This window comes from Pseudoliparis swirei, chromosome 15 (genome assembly GCF_029220125.1).
Source record: "Pseudoliparis swirei isolate HS2019 ecotype Mariana Trench chromosome 15, NWPU_hadal_v1, whole genome shotgun sequence".
NCBI lineage: Eukaryota > Metazoa > Chordata > Actinopteri > Perciformes > Liparidae > Pseudoliparis > Pseudoliparis swirei.
In genome coordinates this window covers 23,036,388-23,062,119 of record NC_079402.1, presented here as the reverse complement: position 1 = coordinate 23,062,119, position 25,732 = coordinate 23,036,388, and the positions used below count along the sequence as shown (strand labels likewise).

The window sequence follows — 25,732 nt, the reverse complement described above, 5'->3', positions numbered from 1 at the left end:
AACGTTTAAATAGAGGTTTAATTTAATCTTTCAAGATAGTTTCTTTACTTAGTTGCTATTGATTTGAAGTTTCATTTGGTTTAAAAAATAATCCTAGTAGGTGCAAGACTAAGTGTCTTTCTGCCAATTTCCACCTTTTTTAAGCTAGTCTACATACATATTCATCTTATATACCCTCATGCCATGTTCATGTCATAGTTACTGGTTTCCCACTTGTAAATAATGTTAATGTCAACATCTAAGTTGTATTTATGGCTCGGAAACCTAAAAACTATATTAAGTGACCTTAAAACCAATTAAACATTGACCCATCACATCGGCCTTAAATGTAACCCAACCCACAAGTAATGGATGTGATGTAATGAGGTTGAAATAAGTAACTAAAGCACTGGTCACAAAATAGTCTAATTAATAAACTCAAGGTGTTATCTATTCTGTTTTTAGTACACATTATTAAACAAGAGAGAGATGATATTTACTAGACTTTACATTTATTTTGTAATAATTCCTACTGGAATTAAAGATAAACTAGTGCAGTGCTTCCTCCAGGGAAGTGAAGAAGAGTTGAGTTCATTCAGCACTCAGCAGCAAATAACATGCTTCCCTGAAGCTCCGCCTCCAGCTGTCTATTCAACATGTATTAATATTTAACCTGTAAAGAGTCCAAATCTTTTCCCTAATTAAACTCTGTTTAATTAGTAAAAGGTGGCACATGTTGCATCACCTGCTGTGATCTTTTTAAGATGAAATAACCAACAGGTTCTTGAGAAGGACTTACAAAATAGTCATAATAACGGTACATATTATTATTATTATGTTATTAGTACTACTAGTAGTAGTAGGTATATAGTGACAGCCATACAATTATTATAATGACATCATTAGAATATTTATATAAAGATCTAATGTTAACAGTAAAAGTATTGCAGTTTAAAAACTGTTGATGCTACATAAATAAATATATGTATATATATTTATATATATATATATTTATATATGTATATATATAAACAGAGGATGAATACACTTTATAAATATATATATATATATACTTTACTCACGTATTGAGGTATTTGGCATTTCCCATTAGTAAAAATATATATTTACTTCACTCAGGTTTTGAGGTACTTGGCATTTTTCATTTATTTTGTACATATATAATAAGATGTTCCCATATGAATCTGTGAACCAGTGTGCGAAACATCGCCCTCTGCGGGCGACGCGTGGTATTGAATGTAATTCAATCTCCCCGGTCCTCCTTAAAAGCTCGTGTCAAACATGGCGTTTCTTTCCTCCTCTTCTCCCCACGTCGCGGGTCGGACACGTCGTGCCCCGCCCCGGGTGAACACTGACTCGACGTTTATCTGCCTCCCTCTCTCTCTCCCTCTTTGTGTGTGTGTGTGTAACTGTCGTTATCAAGTCCAACGGTCAGTGTTCCTGCACCGGGACTCCTGCACACTGCATCCCGGGCTCGGAGCGTGCTGACTGGGGGGTTTGAAGCCAACCGTGCACCGTCCCCGGATCGAAGGAAAAGTTCTGCAGGTGGAGGAGGGGGGTGTGTGTAGAGAGAGCGAGAGAGAGAGGAGTATCATGTCGGGACTACCGGGATTCGTGAACCCGTTCCCCAGGCCCCGGTGTCTGGCGGCGGCTGCGGCTCCGTTGGGGAAAGCCAAACTCACCCACCCGGGGAAGGCGATCATGGCGGGTAAGCACAAGTTCACGGACCCTCCGGTTCAAACACCCGCCTCCCTCACGCGCACACGAGTTGTTTACAAAGTTTTAAGTGTGTGAGTGTGCGCGCGCAGATGTGGTCCAGCTAGCTATGTCGTGTTTTAACTCGCGTTCTTCGAGACTTTAAACCTCCTGAACCGGTATCCATGGTAACCCAGAGCGGCACGCGCGGCTCTGCTGGCCTCCGGTCGGCCAATCAGTGTCTAAACGTGTCGGTGGAACGTTGCGACATCCACATGACGTATGAAAAACTGAGGTTTGAACCTTACCGGCTCCCGTAGGTTTGTGTGCTTTACTCGCATCGTTATCGTATGTTTGTCTTGTGAGAACCTCGTATCTCTAAAAGTACTCCAAAGCTTTAACAGTAGTGTAGTACGAAGTACAATAAGTACCTCTGAGATGTATAGTAACAAGTATCTATACGATGTATACCTATATATGTAGAACAGTACAAAGTACAATATCTACCTCCTGAGATGTAGTGGATAATTACACACGTAAAGTATAAGTACCTTGAGGTTGTACTTGTGTACATGCCCCCCTCCCTGTCAGTATTTGGCTGTGTTTTCTCTCGACCTCTCGTGACCTCTTGACCTCTCCTGTGAGCCCAGAGGCCTCGGCCTCCACGTTCAGCTCCATCACGATAACAAAGCACTCTGCTCCGTCAGCGCCACCTGCTTTCAGTCCACGAGTACACACAATGAGTACTTTATGTGTTTAGTGAGTAGTAATCAAGAGGCACTTTTGTAGTTTAGTTCTTTTTACTGTTCGACACTTCAAAGGTACACATTGTACTTTTTACTGTTAGACACTTCAGAGGTACATTGTGTATAAAGTATCTATTAGAAGGAAGACCTGCACAGACCTCACCAGACGGGTTTTATGCCCCGCCCCCTCCCTCCAGTTTAAATACAGACATGCAGGTTGTGTGTGTGTGTGGCATTAATTCGTAGTCTCTGACTGAAGGAATGTCCATAAGTCTGTCGTCTTGTGATCGAGCACAACTGGTGTTTTGTGTTTCTCTGCACGACGTTCTGGTGGAACGAATACATTTCATATGCATCAATAAATGGTCCCTTGTATATAGATATATTTATTTATATATTTATTTATATAGATATTTTTTACATTTATATAGATATTTTTAATTAATACTTTATGCATATATTTTATATTTATACATATATATTTTATGTATATATATATATCATATTTATTGATTTGTATATATTGACATATTTTATTTATATATATAAATAAAAGGATGAATTCAAGTTTAGATTGTTTCATGTTATATTTACTACTAGAGAGAGTTTCTATTTTACTGCTGAACAATAACTCAACATGTAGAAATGTAAGTTGTGGAGCCCCTCAGGTGCGCGCGTGCGCTCTGAAGTGCAACACACACCCCCCTTTGAGTTTGGGAGTCAGGCCATGGGGTGGGAGTGTCTGTGGGCGGAGGCACGTGGTGCTGGGCTTAGCCAATCAGCTGCCGGCTGCGTGTTCGCTGTTTAACTGCAGATGTGTGACATCCGGGGTTTTAAGGTGGAGCTGCTCATTATTGTGTGAAACACTAATATACCTATACAAATATATATTTTACCTCACCTAAAATATTGTTATTCATCTAATTCTCATATTTCCAGTATTTTATCTCTTCTAAAGAGGAATTTCTGCAGTTTTTAATGCCCCTTTTTTCTTGCATTTGTGTATTTAATTGTATTTTGTGACTATTTTTGCATGTTTTTGTCTAAAATTTGCGGAATTAATTCAGTTTTATTATAATATTTTTTAAGAAAAGAAAATATGAACAATTAAAATATGACAAATAAACAAAGAGTATATTGAATAAAGTCTACTTTACTACAATAAAAATGAATACTTCTGAATGCTTCCTTCTCCTGGAGCACTTGAAGGTAAGACGTAGCGCCTCACCACGAGGTTCTTGTGGTTCTTGTGGTTCTTTCAGGAGGCATCGCGGGAGGCATCGAGATCTGCATCACCTTCCCCACCGAGTACGTGAAGACGCAGCTGCAGCTGGACGAGAAGGCCAACCCCCCCAAATACAAAGGAATCAGTGAGTTAGTCCTCTGGGTCACCTTGTGCCAACTCCATATATCTATATTGCTATGTTTTATATCTATTTATACATATACAGGACTGTCTCAGAAAATTAGAATATTGTGATAAAGTTCTTTATTTTCTGTAATGCAATTAAAAAAACAAAAATGTCATGCATTCTGGATTCATTACAAATCAACTGAAATATTGCAAGCCTTTTATTTTTTTTAATATTGCTGATTATGGTTTACAGCTTAAGAAAACTCTAAAATCCTATCTCATAAAATTTTAATATTTCCTCAGACCAAGTAAAAAAAAGATTTATAACAGCTGAGTGTTTGTCAAGGCTCAGGAAACCCTTGCAGGTGTTTCGAGTTAATTAGACAATTCAAGTGATTTGTTTAATACCCTACTAGTATACTTTTTCATGATATTCTAATATTTAGAGATAGGATATTTGAGTTTTCTTAAGCTGTAAGCCATAATCAGCAATAAATCAGAATAAAAGGCTTGCAATATTTCAGTTGATTTGTAATGAATCCAGAATGCATGACATTTTTGTTTTTTTAATTGCATTACAGAAAATAAAGAACTTCATCACAATATTCTAATTTTCTGAGACAGTCCTGTATGTATATCTATATTTGTCTATATTTTTATATCTATACTAATATATTTGTATAACTATTTGTACATCTAGTTTCATCCATATTTTTACATATATATATATTTCTACATATTTATATATATATGCACACAGACACACTCACACACACACACACACAGTGCAATATATTAATATTAAAGTATTTTCGTTCTGCAATATTTTCTAATGTTTTTTGGAAGTATTTTTTAAGTCTTTGTAAATTTATTTATTGTGTCTTTTTTAGTTTACATTTTTTAAATATATATTTAAAGAAAATTGTAATGTCTATTTCAATTTCTTATAACGTTTTTTTAAATGTATTTTCTAAGGCTAAAAAAATATTTGTGATGTCTTTTAAAAATATTGTTAAATAATTTGTCATGTCTCTGCAGGTGACTGCGTGAAGCAGACGGTGAACGGTCACGGGGTGAAAGGTCTGTACAGAGGACTGAGCTCCCTGGTGTACGGGTCCATACCCAAAGCTGCTGTCAGGTACACACACACGCACACACACACACACACACACACACACACACACACACGCCATCCCATCTCATGAACCCCGTAAACTCGTTGGTCTTTCCTCTCTACTCAGATTCGGGGTGTTCGAGTTCCTCAGCAACAAGATGCGCGATGAAAGTGGAAAGCTAGACAGCAAGCAGGGGTTGCTGTGCGGCCTCGGCGCCGGCGTGGCGGAGGCCGTGTTCGTGGTCTGTCCCATGGAGACGGTGAAGGTACCGAAGAACCAACACCAAGCCTCCGACTTTTAAAGCGTTTCTCCGACACAATTTTATTAATCGTTGTGTGTTTTTATTTTAGGTGAAATTCATCCACGATCAGACATCGGCAAACCCAAAGTTCAAAGGCTTCTTCCACGGAGTGAAGGAGATCATAAGAGTTGAAGGTAAAGCTGCATTCTCTCTCCTGACCACCAGGGGGCGACTCCTTTGGTTGTATAGAAGTATATGCTTCATGTGTTACAGCTGCATTCTCTCTCCTGATCACCAGGGGGCGACTCCTCTGGTTGTATAGAAGTATATGCTTCATGTGTTACAGCTGCATTCTCTCTCCTGATCACCAGGGGGCGACTCCTCTGGTTGTATAGAAGTCTATGCTTCATGTGTTACAGCTGCATTCTCTCTCCTGACCACCAGGGGGCGACTCCTCTGGTTGTATAGAAGTCTATGCTTCATGTGTTACAGCTGCATGCTCTCTCCTGACCACCAGGGGGCGACTCCTCTGGTTGTATAGAAGTCTATGCGTAATGTGTTAAAGGGGCATTCTCTCTCCTGACCACCAGGGGACGACTCCTCTGGTTGTATAGAAGTCTATCTATAAAATCTTTATTTATAAGGCACATTTCATACAGACTATGGAGCTCAAAGGCCTTTTTTAATTTTTTAAAGCCTTATTCTGTAAAAAAAAAAAAAAAAAGTGATTCAAAACATTTTAACTGCTAAATAAGATAAAACATGTTTAGACATTAAAGGTCATTTTAAGCGAACTAGCGGGACGTTTTCCGGTCGGCCCGTTTACGTCTCCTGGAGCGGGCGTGTTTTATTCTGAAGGTCTGGTTCTGTGTCTGCAGGCCTGAAGGGGACGTACCAGGGCCTCACCGCCACCGTGCTGAAGCAAGGCTCCAACCAGGCCATCCGCTTCTACGTCATGACCTCCCTGAGGAACTGGTACAAAGGTGTGTGTGTGTGTGAGCAGGCGCCTCCACCTCTTTCTTCATCTCCCCCCAAAAAAATACAAAAGAATCACCTATTTTTGTTCTTGAAGGCGACGACCCCAACAAGGCCATGAACCCTCTGATGACCGGGTTGTTCGGGGCCGGCGCCGGCGCCGTCAGCGTGTTCAGCAACACGCCGCTGGACGTCATCAAGACCCGGATGCAGGTCGGTCCAGGTCCTCCTGGCAGGAAGAGGCTTTACGTATCTAAACCATGAGTAACGTGAGCCGCCGTGTGTTTCACAGGGTCTCGAAGCCCACAAGTACAAAAGCACCATGGACTGCGCCGTCAAGATCATGAAGCACGAAGGCCCGAAGGCGTGAGTTCCCCGAGGAAGACGAGCCGTTCGCCGTGAAAGAGCGGCGGCGTGTCGGCCCTCTGTCTTCAGAGGACTCGCACAGAAACAACCAGGTTCACTAGAGACGGGATGCATCCACGTGAAGCCAAAGCTTCATGTGTGGAAGCTGCATTCTCTCTACTGACCACCAGGGTCTTCTTCAAAGCACCAGTAGCACCCCCTTGTGGTCACTGGTGAAACACCACCAATATCACTTATTAACTTTTCTCTTTAATGTCATATTCCATGGAAACACAATTGGGCAAAGTACAGATGGAGATGTCTGTTTGATACGATTTCACCTGAAGGTGGAAAGAGGATGTATGTAATGGAGTAAGAGAGAAATATAAATTACTTTCACTTGTTTATTTGATCATCTATTGTATTTTTATTGGCCAATTTTATTGTATATTTTCTCTCTTTTTTTATTTATTTAAAGCTACATCTCTCGTTGGAAAACTGCTCTATAAATAAAGTGTATTATTACTATAATATTTATTTTATATTGATTAAGGTACCATCCTGGGCCCACTTACTATGTCAAATAATTCATAAACATGTTTTTACTGATATTTATTCCTGTAATACTCTTTATGGTTTGTCCACCCGCCTGCATTTTGGATTATAAGATAATAATAATTTCGGTAATATGATTCTTGTGATAATTAATTTCTAAATAACCTTTTATTGCCTCTTTTTTCATCTCCAGGTTCTACAAAGGCACCGTCCCTCGGCTTGGTCGGGTCTGCATGGACGTGGCCATCGTCTTCATCATCTACGAGGAAGTCGTGAAGGTCCTCAACAAAGTTTGGCACACGGACTGAACCGCCGCGTTGATGAGTTTGATATCATCTACCTCAGAGGAGGGAGGGATCGGTATGTTCTCTTGATTTTAATTGACAGGTGGAAGTCTCATCTGCATAAAAACAACAACAAGCGCCAGATTGAAGAGTCGCTTCTTCCACTTGCTATTTTTTTAATCTTAAATTTCAAAAGGGGGGCTGGGGGGGGGGGCTCAGGGAATGTTTTACATAGTTAATATAAAGAGGAACCAAGACCCGACGCAATGTGACGTAGACGCTGTTATACTTGAAATGAGAGATTGTACCAGATGATTTTTATTTCTCCTGAAAGACGTATTTTGAGAACCGTTATTTCCCCCGTGTGTCCAGACGTCTCCGACCGCGACGTTAAGAACCGCCTTAACTCGCCGTTAATTCAGATTGTGGGATCAGGATTTTATTCATGATGTTACACAACCTCCTTTTTAGAAATGCACATTTCTACTGAACACTTGCGTTCACTTTTAGGATGTTTTAAATCTATGAGAAAAAAAAGTGCCTAATGTGTTGTTTGCGATGAGAACGGGTTAATGTTGGTTCACGGTGTTTTTAATGACGGTGCGGTGGTGCCGGAGGTTTGATTCCAGGTGTCATGAGGTATTTTTTTTGTGTTCGTATCTTCTAAATTCACCGAAACTGAAACTGCTTTTTAAATGAATCTTTTTTTTCTTCTTTTTTTTCTTTTCAAAGTGCCATTAATATTATTAATAGTGCCTACTGTCTCATTCCAGGAAGGACGAGTGCTCGAGGGATAGACTTTTATTGCAGATTGTGTTTTTAAAATGTTAAACTTTTTAATTATTGCATTTTTACTCTTTATGCCAACTGAAGAGCCGATGTGCCAATCGCTGCTCGAAGGATCGTTTGCTCTGCTACGTTTTAAATAAATAAATAAATATACACTTTTATTATTTATTTACAGATGTTTATCCAGCTTGTAGACTCAAAGCAACCTTTAAATATCTGAGAGGACGGCAGTGAAACAAGTTTTGTGCCTTCAGTCTAATTCATGCTAACAAGTATTCTCTCAAATAAACATTTGATCAGAGCGTTCACGTTGTCCTGGTCATTCATAACTACTTCTAATCTATAATGGCTATACTTGATACTCGGTATTCAAATACTAAGGTAGAAAAAGTCCTGCTTTTAAAAGCCTTCTGAAAGTCCCTTTTCTAGTCCTGGTCCTCTATAGACCTCCATCAGGTGGTCTGGTTCTCTAGAGTTCTTCTTGAAGCTCCTCATCGGAGCCACCGGATGAGACCAGATGACGTCATGCAGGTCCACCAGAACCTCATTCAGCTCAGAGTCCAGCAGAGACCACCGAGGACTAGACCCAGATCCACTAGAGACCAGCACACTGTGGACTAGACCCAGATCCACTAGAGACCAGCACACCGTGGACTAGACCCAGATCCACTAGAGACCACCACACCGTGGACTAGACCCAGATCCACTAGAGACCGGCACACCGTGGACTAGACCCAGATCCACTAGAGACCGGCACACCGTGGACTAGACCCAGATCCACTAGAGACCACCACACCGTGGACTAGACCCAGATCCACTAGAGACCACCACACCGTGGACTAGACCAGATCCACTAGAGACCGGCACACCGTGGACTAGACCCAGATCCACTAGAGACCGGCACACCGTGGACTAGACCCAGATCCACTAGAGACCACCACACCGTGGACTAGACCCAGATCCACTAGAGACCAGCACACCGTGGACTAGACCCAGATCCACTAGAGACCAGCACACCGTGGACTAGACCCAGATCCACTAGAGACCGGCACACCGTGGACTAGACCCAGATCCACTAGAGACCAGCACACCGTGGACTAGACCCAGATCCACTAGAGACCGGCACACCGTGGACTAGACCCAGATCCACTAGAGACCAGCACACCGTGGACTAGACCCAGATCCACTAGAGACCGGCACACCGTGGACTAGACCCAGATCCACTAGAGACCAGCACACCGTGGACTAGACCCAGATCCACTAGAGACCAGCACACCGTGGACTAGACCCAGATCCACTAGAGACCGGCACACCGTGGACTAGACCCAGATCCACTAGAGACCGGCACACCGTGGACTAGACCCAGATCCACTAGAGACCAGCACACCGTGGACTAGACCCAGATCCACTAGAGACCAGCACACCGTGGACTAGACCCAGATCCACTAGAGACCAGCACACCGTGGACTAGACCCAGATCCACTAGAGACCACCACACCGTGGACTAGACCCAGATCCAGCAGAGACCACCACACCGTGGACAAGACCCAGATCCAGCAGAGACCACCACACCGTGGACTAGACCCAGATCCAGCAGAGACCAGTCCTTTTACAAATTAAAAGCATCAACATATTGTAACGCAGGGTCGCTACAATATACTTAAAGTACCCACAATGAAAGTACTCGTGCAGAATGATCCATTTCAGAATAATATATATTTATTATTACAGATGCATTAATGTGATCACTTTTATATTGCAGCTGGTCTCGAGCTCATTTAAATTAAATACTGTAATTCTTGATTGCATAACCCATAGTAATATTAAGTGCTACATGAAATAGTGTAAAAAGCACAATATTACTCTGACATGTTGTGGAGTATAAGTACAAGTGACGTACATTGTATTTAAGTATAGTAAATGTACTCTGTAATCTTCTATCCTTCTCATTCATTCACCGTGACCTTGCTTCGCGTTCTTTGTTGGACCACCTCGCGCTCGCCGTAGTTTGTCGGTGCGCGCCGCCGCTGCTCGTCGGGACCGAATGAAGCGGAATGTTCGCGGTGTCCCGGCGGCGGTAGGACGGCCTCAGCATGTCTCTGCACGGCGGGGGCGGCCGCGGCTTCTACTTCAGCACCGTGCTGGCGCTGGCGCGGTCGCTGGCGGCGCACCGCCACGCGCCCATCGACAAGGTAACGACGCGCTGAACGGCGACGGGCGCGAGCTCGTGTTACCTGTCGAGAGACGTCAAGGGCCCGTGTGTAGACGGCTCCTCTCCGCCAGGTGTGTGTGTGTGTGTGTGTGTGCGTGCGCGTGCCCGGTGGGACGGGTTTAAAATCACGGGGACAGGTGTTTCGGTGGGGCGGAGGTCATGAGGCGTAATGGCGGCTCGTGTTTGTCATCCTGTCTTCATGCGGAGACGTTGAGGCATCAATAATCGATACTCGATAATCAAGCAGGCTCCCGTTCACACGGGAAGCGGTGTGACGTCACTGTTATAATACCAATGGATTCAAATCAAATTTGTGACGTAATAACCGTTAGCTGTAGTTGTATCACATGACGGTAATAACCGTTAGCTAGTTGTAGTCTATAACATAACATTAACGTTAGTTGTAGTCCTATAACATGACTGTAATTAATAATTATTGTCATGTTAGAGGACTACAACTAACGTTATTATTGTCATGTTAGAGGACTACAACTAACGTTATTATTGTCATGTTAGAGGTCTACAACTAACGGTTATATCATGTTATATCATGTTATATCATGTTATAGACTACCAGAGCTGCTGATTTTGTCGGGGGTGACCAAAATGTTGCCGCGCACGCAGCCACACACGTTGGTGGCTCAAATATCAGGACATTTGAATCAATTTGGCGTTGTACACATGTTGTACACATGTTGTCCCCATGTTGTCCCCATGTCCCCATGCTGTCCCCATGTTGTCCCCATGTTGTCCCCATGTTGTCCCCATGCTGTACCCATGCTGTCCCCATGTCCCCATGTTGTCCCCATGTTGTCCCCATGTCCCCATGTTGTCCCCATGCTGTCCCCATGTTGTCCCCATGTTGTCCCCATGCTGTCCCCATGTTGTCCCCATGTTGTCCCCATGCTGTACCCATGCTGTACCCATGTTGTCCCCATGTTGTCCCCATGTTGTCCCCATGCTGTACCCATGTACCCATGTCCCCATGTTGTCCCCATGTTGTCCCCATGTTGTCCCCATGTTGTCCCCATGCTGTCCCCATGTTGTCCCCATGTTGTCCCCATGCTGTCCCCATGTTGTCCCCATGTTGTCCCCATGTTGTCCCCATGTTGTACCCATGTTGTCCCATGTTGTCCCCATGTTGTCCCCATGCTGTACCCATGTTGTCCCCATGTTGTACCCATGTTGTCCCCATGTTGTCCCCATGCTGTACCCATGTTGTCCCCATGTTGTCCCCATGTTGTCCCCATGTTGTACCCATGTTGTCCCCATGTTGTTCCCATGCTGTCCCCATGTTGTCCCATGTCGTCCCCATGTTGTCCCCATGTTGTCCCCATGTTGTCCCCATGTTGTCCCATGTTGTACCCATGTTGTCCCATGTTGTCCCCATGCTGTCCCCATGTTGTCCCCATGTCCCCATGTTGTCCCCATGTTGTCCCATGTTGTCCCCATGTTGTCCCATGTTGTCCCCATGTTGTACCCATGTTGTCCCCATGTTGTACCCATGCTGTCCCCATGTTGTCCCCATGTTGTCCCCATGCTGTCCCCATGTTGTCCCCATGCTGTCCCCATGCTGTACCCATGTTGTACCCATGCTGTACCCATGTTGTCCCATGTTGTCCCCATGTTGTCCCCATGTTGTACCCATGTTGTCCCCATGTTGTCCCCATGTTGTCCCCATGTTGTACCCATGCTGTCCCCATGTTGTACCCATGTTGTCCCCATGCTGTACCCATGTTGTCCCCATGTTGTCCCCATGTTGTACCCATGTTGTCCCCATGTTGTCCCCATGTTGTCCCCATGCTGTACCCATGTTGTCCCCATGTTGTCCCCATGTTGTACCCATGTTGTCCCCATGTTGTACCCATGCTGTCCCCATGCTGTACCCATGTTGTCCCCATGTTGTACCCATGTTGTACCCATGTTGTCCCATGTTGTCCCCATGTTGTACCCATGTTGTACCCATGTTGTCCCCATGTTGTACCCATGTTGTCCCCATGTTGTACCCATGTTGTCCCCATGTTGTCCCATGTTGTCCCCATGTTGTCCCCATGTTGTACCCATGTTGTCCCCATGCTGTACCCATGTTGTACCCATGTTGTCCCATGTTGTCCCCATGTTGCCCCATGTTGTCCCCATGTTGTCCCATGTTGTCCCATGTCCCCATGTTGTACCCATGTTGTCCCCATGTTGTACCCATGTTGCATGTTGTCCCATGTTGTCCCCATGCTGTACCCATGTTGTCCCCATGCTGTACCCATGTTGTCCCCATGCTGTCCCCATGTTGTACCCATGTTGTACCCATGCTGTACCCATGTTGTCCCCATGTTGTCCCCATGTTGTCCCCATGTTGTACCCATGTTGTCCCCATGTTGTCCCCATGCTGTACCCATGTTGTCCCCATGTTGTCCCCATGCTGTACCCATGTTGTCCCCATGTTGTCCCCATGTTGTACCCATGCTGTCCCCATGTTGTACCCATGTTGTCCCCATGCTGTCCCCATGTTGTACCCATGCTGTCCCCATGTTGTCCCCATGCTGTCCCCATGTTGTCCCCATGTTGTACCCATGTTGTCCCCATGTTGTACCCATGTTGTCCCATGTTGTACCCATGTTGTCCCCATGTTGTACCCATGTTGTCCCCATGCTGTACCCATGTTGTCCCCATGCTGTCCCCATGTTGTCCCCATGTTGTACCCATGTTGTCCCCATGTTGTACCCATGTTGTCCCCATGTTGTCCCCATGTTGTCCCCATGTTGTACCCATGTTGTACCCATGTTGTCCCCATGTTGTACCCATGTTGTACCCATGCTGTCCCCATGTTGTACCCATGTTGTCCCCATGCTGTACCCATGTTGTCCCATGTTGTCCCCATGTTGTACCCATGTTGTCCCCATGCTGTACCCATGTTGTCCCATGTTGTCCCCATGTTGTACCCATGTTGTACCCGTGTTGTCCCGATGTTGTCCCCATATTGTACCCATGTTGTCCCATGTTGTACCCATGTTGTCCCCATGTTGTACCCACGTTGTCCCCATGTTGTACCCATGTCCCCATGTTGTCCCCATGTTGTCCTCATGTTGTCCCCACGTTGTACCCACGTTGTCCCATGTTGTCCCCATGTTGTACCCATGTCCCATGTTGTACCCATGTTGTCCCCATGTTGTCCCCATGTTGTACCCATGTTGTCCCCATGTTGTCCCCATGTTGTCCCATGTTGTCCCATGTTGTCCCCATGTTGTCCCCATGTTGTCCCATGTTGTACCCATGTTGTCCCCATGTTGTCCCCATGTTGTCCCATGTTGTACCCATGTTGTCCCATGTTGTCCCCATGTTGTACCCATGTTGTCCCATGTTGTCCCCATGTCCCCATGTTGTACCCATGTTGTCCCATGTTGTCCCCATGTTGTCCCATGTTGTCCCCATGTTGTACCCATGTTGTCCCCATGTTGTCCCATGTTGTCCCATGTTGTCCCCATGTTGTCCCATGTTGCCCCATGTTGTCCCCATGTTGTCCCATGTTGTACCCATGTTGTCCCCATGTTGTCCCCATGTTGTCCTCATGTTGTACCCATGTTGTCCCCATGTTGTACCCATGTTGTCCCCATGTTGTCCCCATGTTGTACCCATGTTGTCCCATGTTGTCCCCATGTTGTACCCATGGTGTCCCCATGTTGTCCCCATGTTGTCCCATGTTGTCCCCATGTTGTCCCCATGTTGTACCCATGTTGTCCCCATGTTGTCCCATGTTGTCCCCATGTTGTACCCATGTTGTCCCCATGTTGTCCTCATGTTGTCCCCATGTTGTCCTCATGTTGTCCTCATGTTGTCCCCATGTTGTCCCCATGTTGTCCCCATGTTGTCCCCATGTTGTCCCCATGTTGTACCCATGTTGTCCCCATGTTGTCACCATGTTGTACCCATGTTGTCCCATGTTGTCCCCATGTTGTCCCATGTTGTCCCCATGTTGTCCCCATGTTGTAGCCATGTTGTCCCCATGTTGTACCCATGTTGTCCCCATGTTGTAGCCATGTTGTACCCATGTTGTCCCCATGTTGTCCCCATGTTGTCCCCATGTTGTCCCATGTTGTCCCATGTTGTCCCCATGTTGTCCCCATGTTGTCGCCATGTTGTACCCATGTTGTCCCCATGTTGTCCCCATGTTGTCCCCATGTTGTACCCATGTTGTCCCCATGTTGTACCCATGTTGTCCCCATGTTGTCCCCATGTTGTCCCCACGTTGTACCCATGTTGTCCCATGTTGTCCCATGTTGTCCCATGTTGTCCCATGTTGTCCATGTTGTCCCATGTTGTCCCCATGTTGTCCCATGTTGTCCCCATGTTGTCCCATGTTGTAGCCATGTTGTCCCCACGTTGTCCCCATGTTGTCCCCACGTTGTCCCCACGTTGTCCCCACGTTGTACCCATGTTGTAGCCATGTTGTCCCCATGTTGTACCCATGTTGTCCCCATGTTGTAGCCATGTTGTCCCCATGTTGTCCCCACGTTGTAGCCATGTTGTACCCATGTTGTCCCCATGTTGTACCCATGTTGTCCCCATGTTGTCCCATGTTGTCCCATGTTGTACCATGTTGTCCCCATGTTGTACCCATGTTGCCGCCACGTTGTCGCCATGCCCCCATGTTGTACCCATGTTGTCCCATGTTGTCCCTGTCCCCATGTTGTACCCATGTTGTAGCCACGTTGTCCCCATGTTGTACCCATGTTGTCTCCATGTTGTCCCCATGTTGTACCCATATTGTAGCCATGTTGTACCCATGTTGTCCCCATGTTGTCTCCATGTTGTCCCCATGTTGTCCCATGTTGTACCCATGTTGTCCCCATGTTGTCCCAATGTTGTACCCATGTTGTCTCCATGTTGTACCCATGTTGTCCTCATGTTGTCCCCATGTTGTCTCCATGATGTACCCATGTTGTCCCCATGTTGTACCCATGTTGTCCCATGTTGTAGCCATGTTGTCCCCATGTTGTCCCCATGTTGTCCCATGTTGTCCCCCATGTTGTAGCCATGTTGTCCCATGTTGTCCCATGTTGTCCCCATGTTGTCCATGTTGTCCCATGTTGTCCCATGTTGTACCCATGTTGTCCATGTTGTCCCATGTTGTCCCATGTTGTCCCATGTTGTCCATGTTGTCCCATGTTGTACCCATGTTGTACCCATGTTGTCCATGTTGTCCCATGTTGTCCCATGTTGTCCCCATGTTGTCCATGTTGTCCCCATGTTGTCCCATGTTGTACCCATGTTGTCCCCATGTTGTCCCATGTTGTCCCATGTTGTACCCATGTTGTCCCATGTTGTACCCATGTTGTCCCATGTTGTAGCCATGTTGTCCCATGTTGTCCCATGTTGTACCCATGTTGTCCCCATGTTGTCCCATGTTGTCCCATGTTGTCCCATGTTGTACCATGTTGTCCCCATGTTGTCCCCATGTTGTACCCATGTTGTCCCCATGTTGTCCCCATGTTGTCCCCATGTTGTACCCATGTTGTCCCCATGCTGTCCCCATGCTGTCCCCATGTTGTACCCATGTTGTCCCCATGTTGTCCCCATGTTGTACCCATGTTGTACCCATGTTGTCCCCATGTTGTCCCCATGTTGTCCCCATGTTGTAGCCATGTTGTACCCATGTTGTCCCCATGTTGTAGCCATGTTGTACCCATGTTGTCCCCATGTTGTAGCCATGTTGTACCCATGTTGTACCCATGTTCTCCCCATGTTGTAGCCATGTTGTGCCCATGTTGTACCCATGTTGTACCCATGTTGTCCCCATGTTGTAGCCATGTTGTCCCCATGTTCTCCCCATGTTCTCCCCATGTTGTAGCCATGTTGTACCCATGTTGTCCCCATGTTGTCCCCATGTTGTCCCCATGTTGTACCCATGTTGTCCCCATGTTGTAGCCATGTTGTACCCATGTTGTCCCCATGTTGTCGCCATGTTGTAGCCATGTTGTACCCATGTTGTAGCCATGTTGTACCCATGTTGTCCCCATGTTGTAGCCATGTTGTCCCCATGTTGTCCCCATGTTGTACCCATGTTGTACCCATGTTCTCCCCATGTTGTCCCCATGTTGTACCCTACATTCTGGCCTGGCAAAGGTCTTTTACGAGACATCTTTGCTACCTTAAATAATTAAAATGTTTTTTAATAACTCTACTCTCATTTACAAAAACATGCCTAATTCTATTGCACAAATGTCCTGTCTTTATGTTAAATTCTTTATAATACATCTTACTTGTTCAAAGAGCTGTTTTGAAATTGTTGAGAGGGTCCTTTTCCTAGGCCTGTAAATAAAGTGATGAATGCAATGTGAGCAGCCTTAACAAACAATGCTCTGATGTGTTGAGCATGCAGGATACCAAGAGGTTAACACGGTGCTCTCCTGCTGCTCCTTATGACAGCTGAGTTTACATCACCTCACAACATCACACGCACAAACACAACACATTATTTCAAGATTTAAAGTTTAAGAGAGTGAGAACTTAATTGAACCACATGTCATTAACAGGGCTCTTAAGTTTTGAAGACAGGCAAGAGTGACATATCTATCCAGGATGCTTTATTTTCATTGGTTGCTGGAATAAATCTTACCCAGATACAACAGAGACGTTCTTTTCTGATTGGCTATTGTGTAGCCCATTTCTTTTTTTTGATTGGCTGATAAGTGGCTCCTCGCAGCAGAACTCCAGGGGAGCGCTTGATTCCTCCACGGTGAGGGCAGCGCGGCTCATGTTTGTGTGCTGCGGCACATTAAAATATTAAATAGCCGAGAGTTTTTTCAGCGTGAGAAATACGATGTGTGGCGGGAGTGCGTGAATGTCACTCACAATGCGTGACACTTGAGAGCCCTACCGTAGTCTCTGCTCGTTGTGTCTGTTTGAAAATCTTCTTCTGTTGCTGACTCCGCGACTCTTTGGGGTGAATAGGATGTCTATGCAGCGAACAGGTTTATAGATGCGCTCCTTAGCGCCATCTATCGTCGCAGAGTTTGAAAAGGAACCAACGCGCCTCGGCCCAAAATCAGAATTTCTTTTGCCGTGAGAAATTGGTTGTGTGGCGTGAGAGCGTGAAAACATGCAAAAGCGTGTGTCACACGGCGAAACCGTGAGAGTTGGTAGCTCTGGACTACAACTAGCTAGCTAACGGGTATTGTTGTCATGTTTTAGGACTACAACTAACGTTATTATTGTCATGTTTAGACTACAACTAACGGTTATTATCATGTTATAGAACTACAACTAAGATAATTTAGTTGTACTTAGATCTTTAGCTCTTTTTAATCTGATGTGGTCCCAACAGCCTCCTCTGCATTGCTTATCGCATGAATCAAAATGTTTAAACGCAGGATAAATCCATCTCACAGCTAATTACTGCTAAATGCCGGTTTGGCTGGATTCCTGCCCCCCCGTGAGCGATGTGTTCCATGGCGCCCGCAGTGAGACGCGGTGGCGGTCGCTGTGTGTCGTCCTCTCAGGTGCAGAAGCTGCAGTGCATGTGCCCCGTGGACTTCAGAGGCGTCTTCCAGCTGGACGAGAGGAGGAGGGACGCCGTCATCGCTCTGGGGGTCTTCCTGGTGGAGTCGGACCTGCAGGTGAGCCGCGACACCTTTTCTTCTCTTGAGCCGTCGCTAACGACGCTCCGTGGTGTCGCGTGTTGTGTCGCAGCACAAGGACGCCATCGTGCCCTACGTCCTCGGGCTGCTCAGAGGCCTGCCCCGAGTTCAGTGGATTGAAGAAAGCTCCGAGCGCAAAGGAAGAGGTAACCAACCACACCTGAGATCCGGATACATATATGTATATATATATATATTACATATACATCGTACCCGCTCCGATGTTGCTCGGGACGCTTTATGGAGAGACGCCTGTGTGTCTTGCAGAGACGCTTCCTGTGGCAGAGAACTTCACCTTCGGCCTCGTCACGCTCCTCTCAGACGTTGCCCAGCGAGATGAGACCTACCGAGGACAGGTGTGTGTGTATATTCATACGTGTGTGTGTGTGTGTGTGTGTATACTCACTCGCTAGATTTCTATTTGAGAGATATTTGGTTCGACACGATGACAATTTCTATGCAGAGTCCGCTCCATAGTGTTGTCAAACTGAACAAAAAACACTTTAATTGGACGCACATTGGGGTTGCAGAACCGTAAGAGTTCCCTTTCAGCTGGTGTGTTCAAGGACCGTCGGAAAGATGAAAAATCTGACGATAATGGTGTTTTTTTGTGTTAGTTTTGGGGCGATTTGTTTGATGGAAACATCCTTTCCATCCCGCCGGTGGGTTTTGGGAATCAGGGGATTAGAAACTTAAATTTTTTCCTCCTGTTACATCATGATGTGTTCAAGGACCGTCGGAAAGATGGAAATCTGACAATAATGTCATTTTCTACTTATTTCTTGCCCGATTTGTTAGACGAAAACATGCTTTTCCATCCCAGGTTTTGGGGTTCAGAGAATTAGAAACTGTAATTTCTTGCTCCCGTCACATTTTTTATTTTAGGTGCTTTTTTCAGACAAGCGTTCGTCATGATGTGTTTAAGGACCGTCGGAAAGATGAAAAATCTGACGATAAAGCCTTTTTTTGGGGTGAAACTGTCATTCTGCTCATGTAAAGGTTTCAGCATATCTAACGTCCATAACCTTTCTCTTTAGACTCAATCACATGGGAAAATAGAAACAAAATGTCTTCCCCTTTATGTTCTTATCTTGATGTAACTATGACCTCTTTGTCAGATCCTGGAGGCCATCATGGACATCATGCATGTGCTGCAGGATATCTGCAAGAACCCAGAGGCTCACGATAAAGGTACCGACGCGACACGCCTGCTGCGTCCTCAGCATGTAACTCAGCTTCTTCCTCATATGGCCTCCACCTTTCTGCCCAGAGTACCTGTGCAGGTACATCGTGCCCACCTTGCTGGGCGTGGCCCGAGCTTTCGGCCGCTACAGCAACACCGCCGAGCCGCTGCTCTCCAAGCTGTTCCCGCGGCCGGTGGTCACCGTGCCGCCGTCGGCCGACGACAGCGACGCGCCGGACCGCCGCTCCTTCAACGACTTCCGCTCCATCCTGTCGAGCTCGTTGCTCACGGTGTGTCAGGCGGACGCCATGAGGCGGAAAGGCTCCAGCCAACAGGTGGAGGTCACTCGAGTAAAGACAACCAACCTGTATTTACCTTCATTTATGCATTTACATTGACACTTTCCTGTGTTCTCAGGCCAGCCCAGAGAGAGTCTGTCTGACCCCCATCTCACCTGCTGACCCCTCTGCTCAGTACTTTGAAGGTAAGGACCCGAGTAGAAGCTCTCAGGTCAGATTACTACTACAGGGCAAAGTAAAGCACTGCCGTTGTGTGTTTTAGTTTAATTGAACGATTTATTTAGAACATCTTCACCTCTTATTCTGGCTGCCAGACGGACCTTCTGAAGCCGGCATCTACGTTCTCTTTAAAGAAACAAACCTCTCAGAGCTCAAGAGCTGCGGTTAGGTTGTGTTACTGTCTTATTTCAAAAGGCGTGCGTCTTTGAAGAACACAAAGATAACGTCTTCTCCTCTTCCTCTGACGTCAAGCTGTGCATCCCATAATGATCCCTTTAAATGCTCCTGCAGGCTCCTACCTCCCCGACGGCAGCGCCTTGGACCCCGACTACTACTTCTCCACCATCAGCTCCAGCTTCTCCGTGTCGCCGCTCTTCACGGGCAGCAGCTCCGGGGAGTTCCACATCCCTCTGGAGATGCTCAGGACGCTGCTGCACATGGTCAGCAGCCTTCAGCACATCACGTCATCACATGTCACCACATGTTATCACACATCACACGTCATCACATGTCATCACATCACATGTCATCACATGTCACCACATGTTATCACACATCATCACACGTCATCACATGTCATCACATCACATGTCATCACATCATCACACATCATCACACGTCATCACATGTCATCACATGTCATCACATGTCATCACGTCATCACATGTCATTACATCACATGTCATCACATGTCATCACACGTCATCACATGTCATCACATGTCATTACATCACATGTCATCACATGTCATCACATCATCACATGTCATTACATCACATGTCATCACATGTCATCACACATCATCACACGTCATCACATGTCATCACATCACATGTCATCACATCATCACACATCATCACACGTCATCACATGTCATCACATCATCACATCATCACACATCATCACATGTCATTACATCACATGTCATCACATGTCATCACACGTCATCACATGTCATCACATGTCACCACATGTTATTACACATCACACGTCATCACATGTCATCACATGTCATCACATGTCATCACATCATCACACATCATCACACGTCATCACATGTCATCACATGTCATCACATCATCACATCATCACATGTCATTACATCACATGTCATCACATGTCATCACATGTCATCACATGTCACCACATGTTATCACACATCACACGTCATCACATGTCATCACATGTCATCACATCATCACATCATCACACATCATCACATGTCATTACATCACATGTCATCACATGTCATCACATGTCATGTCATCACATGTCATCACATGTCATCACACGTCATCACATGTCACCACATGTCATCACATGTCATTACATCACATGTCACCACATATCATCACATCACATGTCATCACATCACATGTCATCACATATCATCACATATCATCACATCACATGTCATCACATCACATGTCATCACATCACATGTCATCACATGCTATCACATCACATGTCATCACATGTCATCACATCACATGTCATTACATCACATGGTCAGCAGACTTCCAGTAACAGGAAGTCAAAATAAAGCTGGCGCTCCGTTTCATTGGCTGGTTTCTCTGACAGGTGGAGCAGTTTGTGTCGGAGTGGTTTTTAAAAGCTCTGGACGGATCCCTGGCAGAGCTCCTGGAGGTACGACTCACCGTGACAACGATGACTCTTTGGTTGTTGTTGTTTACTGCTCCGCTGATATATTTCTGCTTCTTCCTCATCAGTTGCATCCTGGTCTTCATCTCTACTACAAAACCTTCAGCGACCCTCTGTACGTTGCCATCTTCAAGATGCTCAGAGACACTCTGTACAACCTCAAAGGTGAAAGAGACGCTTTTTAAATTAAGTAAGATTAGATAATCCTGTATTAGTCCCTCAGTGGGGAAATTGCAGGATTACAGCAGCAGGTGCTCAGAAGTGAGCAGTAAGAAAAAATAAAAATACAAAACTAATAAAAATACAATAGCAATATTAAATATACAGACGGAATAAAAGTATATAAAAACATTGTAAAAACATTACATTACAAAAAACTAATTAAAGTGATAAGTGCTCCAGTGTTTAGTGAGTAAGTAAGTACATTTGATTTATATTGCACTTATTTAAAGTGTCACAAAGTGCAGTAAAGTATTCAAGTAAAACAATTTGTTAATAACTGGAAAAACATTTCAACAGTTAAAAGAGCAAAATAAAATACACTGTAAAAGATGGTGCAATAACAATAAATGAACAGAAGATAAAAAGAATGCCATAGAATATTTAAATTAACCAAATGCCAGTGTACTAAATTAGCCGCATTCCCTGATAAGCTCTGCCCCCCCCCCCCCCCCCCCAGACCTCCAGACGGACTACGTGAAGGAGGTGCACGACTTCGTGCTGGAGCAGTTCAGCAGCAGCCAGTCGGAGCTGCAGAGGATCCTGCACGACGTGGAGTACCTGCAGAGCGAGCTGAGCCCGCTCAAGCTGCGCTGCCAGGCCAACGCCGCCTGCGTGGACCTCATGGTGTGGGCGGTGACCGAGGAGCAGGGTGAGCCGGCGCCCCCTACAGGCGGGAAGCGGTACGCCTCGGAAGGTCCGATCCACAAACAACTCTTCTCCTCTCCCAGGAGCCGAGAACCTGTGCACCAAACTGTCCGAGAAGCTGCAGTCCAAGACCTCGAGCAAGGTCATCATCGCCCACATGCCGCTGCTCATCTGCTGCCTGCAGGTAACGCACCACCAGAACCAGAACAGAACCACCACCAGAACACACCACCAGAACAGAACCAGAACACACCACCAGAACCACAACCAGAACAGAACCAGAACACACCACCAGAACCAGAACAGAACCACCACCAGAACACACCACCAGAACCAGAACACACCACCAGAACAGAACCAGAACACACCACCAGAGCCAGAACTATAACAGGGTGTCCGTGGGTCCTTAAAAAGTCTTAAATAGCTTTTCCTAAAAATAAGGCCTTAAAAAGTCTTAAATAGCTTTTCCTAAAAATAAGGCCTTAAAAAGTCTTCAATTGTCTTAAACTCAGATTGGATTGGTTTTAAATGTTTTGGGTGTCATGTCACTGTGAATATGAGGCAATCTGTTCCGCCAGGTCCGTATTTTGCTCGGGTCGCTCTGCGGCGTCTCTGGTGTCACCGGGGCCACGCCCCTTCTCTTAAAGGGGCCCCGCGTATTCGGTCCCATCCCCTACAACGTGAAGCATCGGCTACTTTAGAAAACATGGCAGGATGCAAGTTCAACAACGGCTTGAAAAGAACGAGTGTTCCTGGTCACGGTCGGTGAAATGCTTCTGAAGCTGCGTTGTGTGTCGCGAGACTTTCCAGCGGTGGAATCTCACGAGCAGAGCAAGAAGCACAGAGACTAGCGAAGGCCGCCAGCAGCCCGCGGGGCTAGCTGCTGCTCCGCCGCTAGCTCCTGCTCCGCCGCTAGCTGCTGCTCCGCCGCTAGCTGCTGCTCCGCCGCCAGCAACGATGTCAACTACAACGCTGGAGGTCACCGGAGGAAATCCAGCGCCGTGCAACAAAGAGCTCATCACCGAAGACCAACGCGGTGCATTCTTCATTCTGTTCCACGAGACTCTGGACCAGACCACCATGAGACTCTGGACCAGACCACCATGAGACTCTGGACCAGACCACCACGAGACTCTGGACCAGACCACCATGAGACTCTGGACCAGACCACCACGAGACTCTGGACCAGACCACCACGAGACTCTGGACCAGACCACCACGAGACTCTGGACCAGACCACCACGAGACTCTGGACCAGACCACCACGAGACTCTGGACCAGACCACCACGAGACTCTGGACCAGACCACCACGAGACTCTGGACCAGACCACCATGAGACTCTGGACCAGACCACCACGAGACTCTGAACCAGACCACCACGAGACTCTGGACCAGACCACCACGAGACTCTGGACCAGACCACCACGAGACTCTGGACCAGACCACCATGAGACTCTGGACCAGACCACCACGAGACTCTGGACCAGACCACCACGAGACTCTGAACCAGACCACCACGAGACTCTGGACCAGACCACCATGAGACTCTGGACCAGACCACCACGAGACTCTGGACCAGACCACCGTGAGCAGACAGCTGGACTTCATGTGCTCTCGGTTCAGTGACCCGGTCCAGTCAGGATCCTGTGGAGCTCATGGGCCGTGACACCAGGACCGACTTCAGCATCTCAAAGTAAGTCTAACATAAATATATGTATTAACTATCCTCATGTATATGAGTCTGTGTTTCATATAGTTAAGCTTTACTCGTGTCAAGTTAATAACAGCTCTGCATAGGCGCACTACACATTAATTAGACTAACAAAAAATAGTTTTAGAATGGTAGTAGAGTGGTGTTTACCTGTCAATATGTCTCCATAGTGTTCACTAGGCTCAAGGGATGGCTCGCATTGCTTAATTTGTAAAAATAGTTTTCATTCATATTGATCCAGTCTGACATTAAAGTGGTGATGTCATGAAGAGATGTGTTGACTGTTGGCTAATGTCTGCCTTTTCTTTCTTTTTTCCAGGAGAATGGACCAAATGTCAACTGGAAGTTTTTATATTAATACTAGGGCTGTCAGCGTTAACGCGTTAATCTATGCGATTAATTTGGCCGCGTTAACGCACTAAAATATTTTAACGCAATTAACGCAACTTTGTTTACTTCCGGTGTTCGTTGAAGTTTTTTCACTCCCCTGAATTTCAAACCGCGGCAGTACGGTTTAACACTGTTTCCGTTTTTAAAACAATTATTTCTCCGCGAAAATAAGGAGCAGAAATGAGTTTAAACTCGTGGATGAATCAGTCGGGTTTCCTCCTGCTCCTCCTTCCTCCTCCTTCCTGATACACAGAGGAACGGAGGGGCGACGTGTCGGGGGACGCGGCGCGGAAAGAACTCGTCACACGAAACCTTCACCGTGATTGGTCAATCCGTTTGTCTGTCAACATTTTGCGAAAAAAACAACCAATGAACACTCAGTAAATCACAAAGGACCTCCCACCTCACAGGTAAGGCTCATTAGCAGCCTGTCAGTCAGAGAGCAGAGAACACGGCGCGAGGACAATGGGCCTTATTACAGAGCTGAGATTGTTCTGGAATGTTTGATGTAGAACACGTGGGGGTGTGTCGTATGCAAAAGCCTTTAAAAGGTGAATTTAATTTTTTTTGTTAAGTGGAGAACATGAGCCCCGCCTCCAGAGGGTGAACGTGACATATGTGAATGTCAGTCAGTCACCAAGGCCACTGGTTCTGCTGTTCAGTGGTAAAGATGACAGGACCAATGGGGTCTCAATATACTTATTTTCTTTTACTAATCTGATGTTTCACTGAAGAAACAATTTATCATCCACAATATTAAATACCTCGCTGGCACTTTATAGGTAGGAGCCTCTTTGAAAACACAGTTCTGTGTGAAGTTTGGTCTTTAAAAAGAAGAAGAAAAAACTTGTAATCGCGATTAATGAATTTCAAAATGTGCGATTAATTAGTTAATTTTTTTAAATCGATTGACAGCCCTAATTAATACAGTTTGAAAAGGATTGTTTTCCTAGTATATTCACAAAAGCTCAGGAGTAGACATGAACCTGTGCGCAAACATCCATCACATAGAGACATGAGAACTCACACACACACACATACATTCTATTATGTAAATGAATTTGCATTTTAAAAGCAGCTGGAAATGTTATTTATGTTATTTTATAGATTTTTTTGTTCAAAAGGAACAATGTTGCATGTATTTAAAAAATATATTTACTTAATTTTATAGACATTTGTTCATGGGACTTAAATGTTCTGAAAATGTATTAATAAATATAATTTACAACAGCAATGACATTTGTGTTATCCTTTTGCATTACACCATACTGTTCATTTTGAGCAGACATCAGTGTGTTTACTTTGAATTAATTAATTTAGATTAATGTATATTTCTATCGTAAATTAGGTCTTAAATTTTATTTAAACGTGGTCTTAAAAAGTCTTAAGTCTTAAATTTCACTGGTTTATTCCTGTAGAGACCCTGTATAAACGGAACCAGAACCAGAACCCTTAGCCAGA

At 45.5% G+C, this 25,732-nt stretch overlaps 2 protein-coding genes across 2 annotated transcripts in view; both read left to right on the top strand.

Annotated features, from left to right (window-relative positions):
* Nucleotides 1–1,278: 1,278 nt before the first annotated feature.
* On the top strand, nt 1,279–8,402 carry slc25a1b (slc25a1 solute carrier family 25 member 1b). The gene is made up of 9 exons (XM_056433293.1): nt 1,279–1,705; nt 3,701–3,808; nt 4,831–4,930; nt 5,034–5,172; nt 5,258–5,342; nt 6,027–6,131; nt 6,221–6,336; nt 6,416–6,489; nt 7,217–8,402. Exons 1-9 carry the CDS (start codon nt 1,591–1,593, stop codon nt 7,329–7,331), a joined length of 957 nt encoding a protein of 318 aa, XP_056289268.1. The 5' UTR covers nt 1,279–1,590; the 3' UTR covers nt 7,332–8,402.
* Nucleotides 8,403–10,063: 1,661 nt separating this feature from the next.
* pi4kaa (phosphatidylinositol 4-kinase, catalytic, alpha a) overlaps nt 10,064–25,732 on the top strand; it is a 40,361-nt gene continuing 24,692 nt past the window's right edge. The window contains exons 1-13 of the mRNA XM_056431934.1: nt 10,064–10,288; nt 17,802–17,918; nt 17,992–18,085; nt 18,207–18,295; nt 19,058–19,130; nt 19,210–19,457; nt 19,540–19,606; nt 19,932–20,080; nt 21,222–21,287; nt 21,371–21,467; nt 21,982–22,173; nt 22,253–22,353; nt 25,690–25,696. Of these exons, the coding sequence (XP_056287909.1) occupies nt 10,190–10,288; nt 17,802–17,918; nt 17,992–18,085; nt 18,207–18,295; nt 19,058–19,130; nt 19,210–19,457; nt 19,540–19,606; nt 19,932–20,080; nt 21,222–21,287; nt 21,371–21,467; nt 21,982–22,173; nt 22,253–22,353; nt 25,690–25,696 (1,399 nt within the window). The 5' untranslated portion in view covers nt 10,064–10,189. The remainder of the gene's footprint in view (nt 10,289–17,801; nt 17,919–17,991; nt 18,086–18,206; nt 18,296–19,057; nt 19,131–19,209; nt 19,458–19,539; nt 19,607–19,931; nt 20,081–21,221; nt 21,288–21,370; nt 21,468–21,981; nt 22,174–22,252; nt 22,354–25,689; nt 25,697–25,732) is intronic.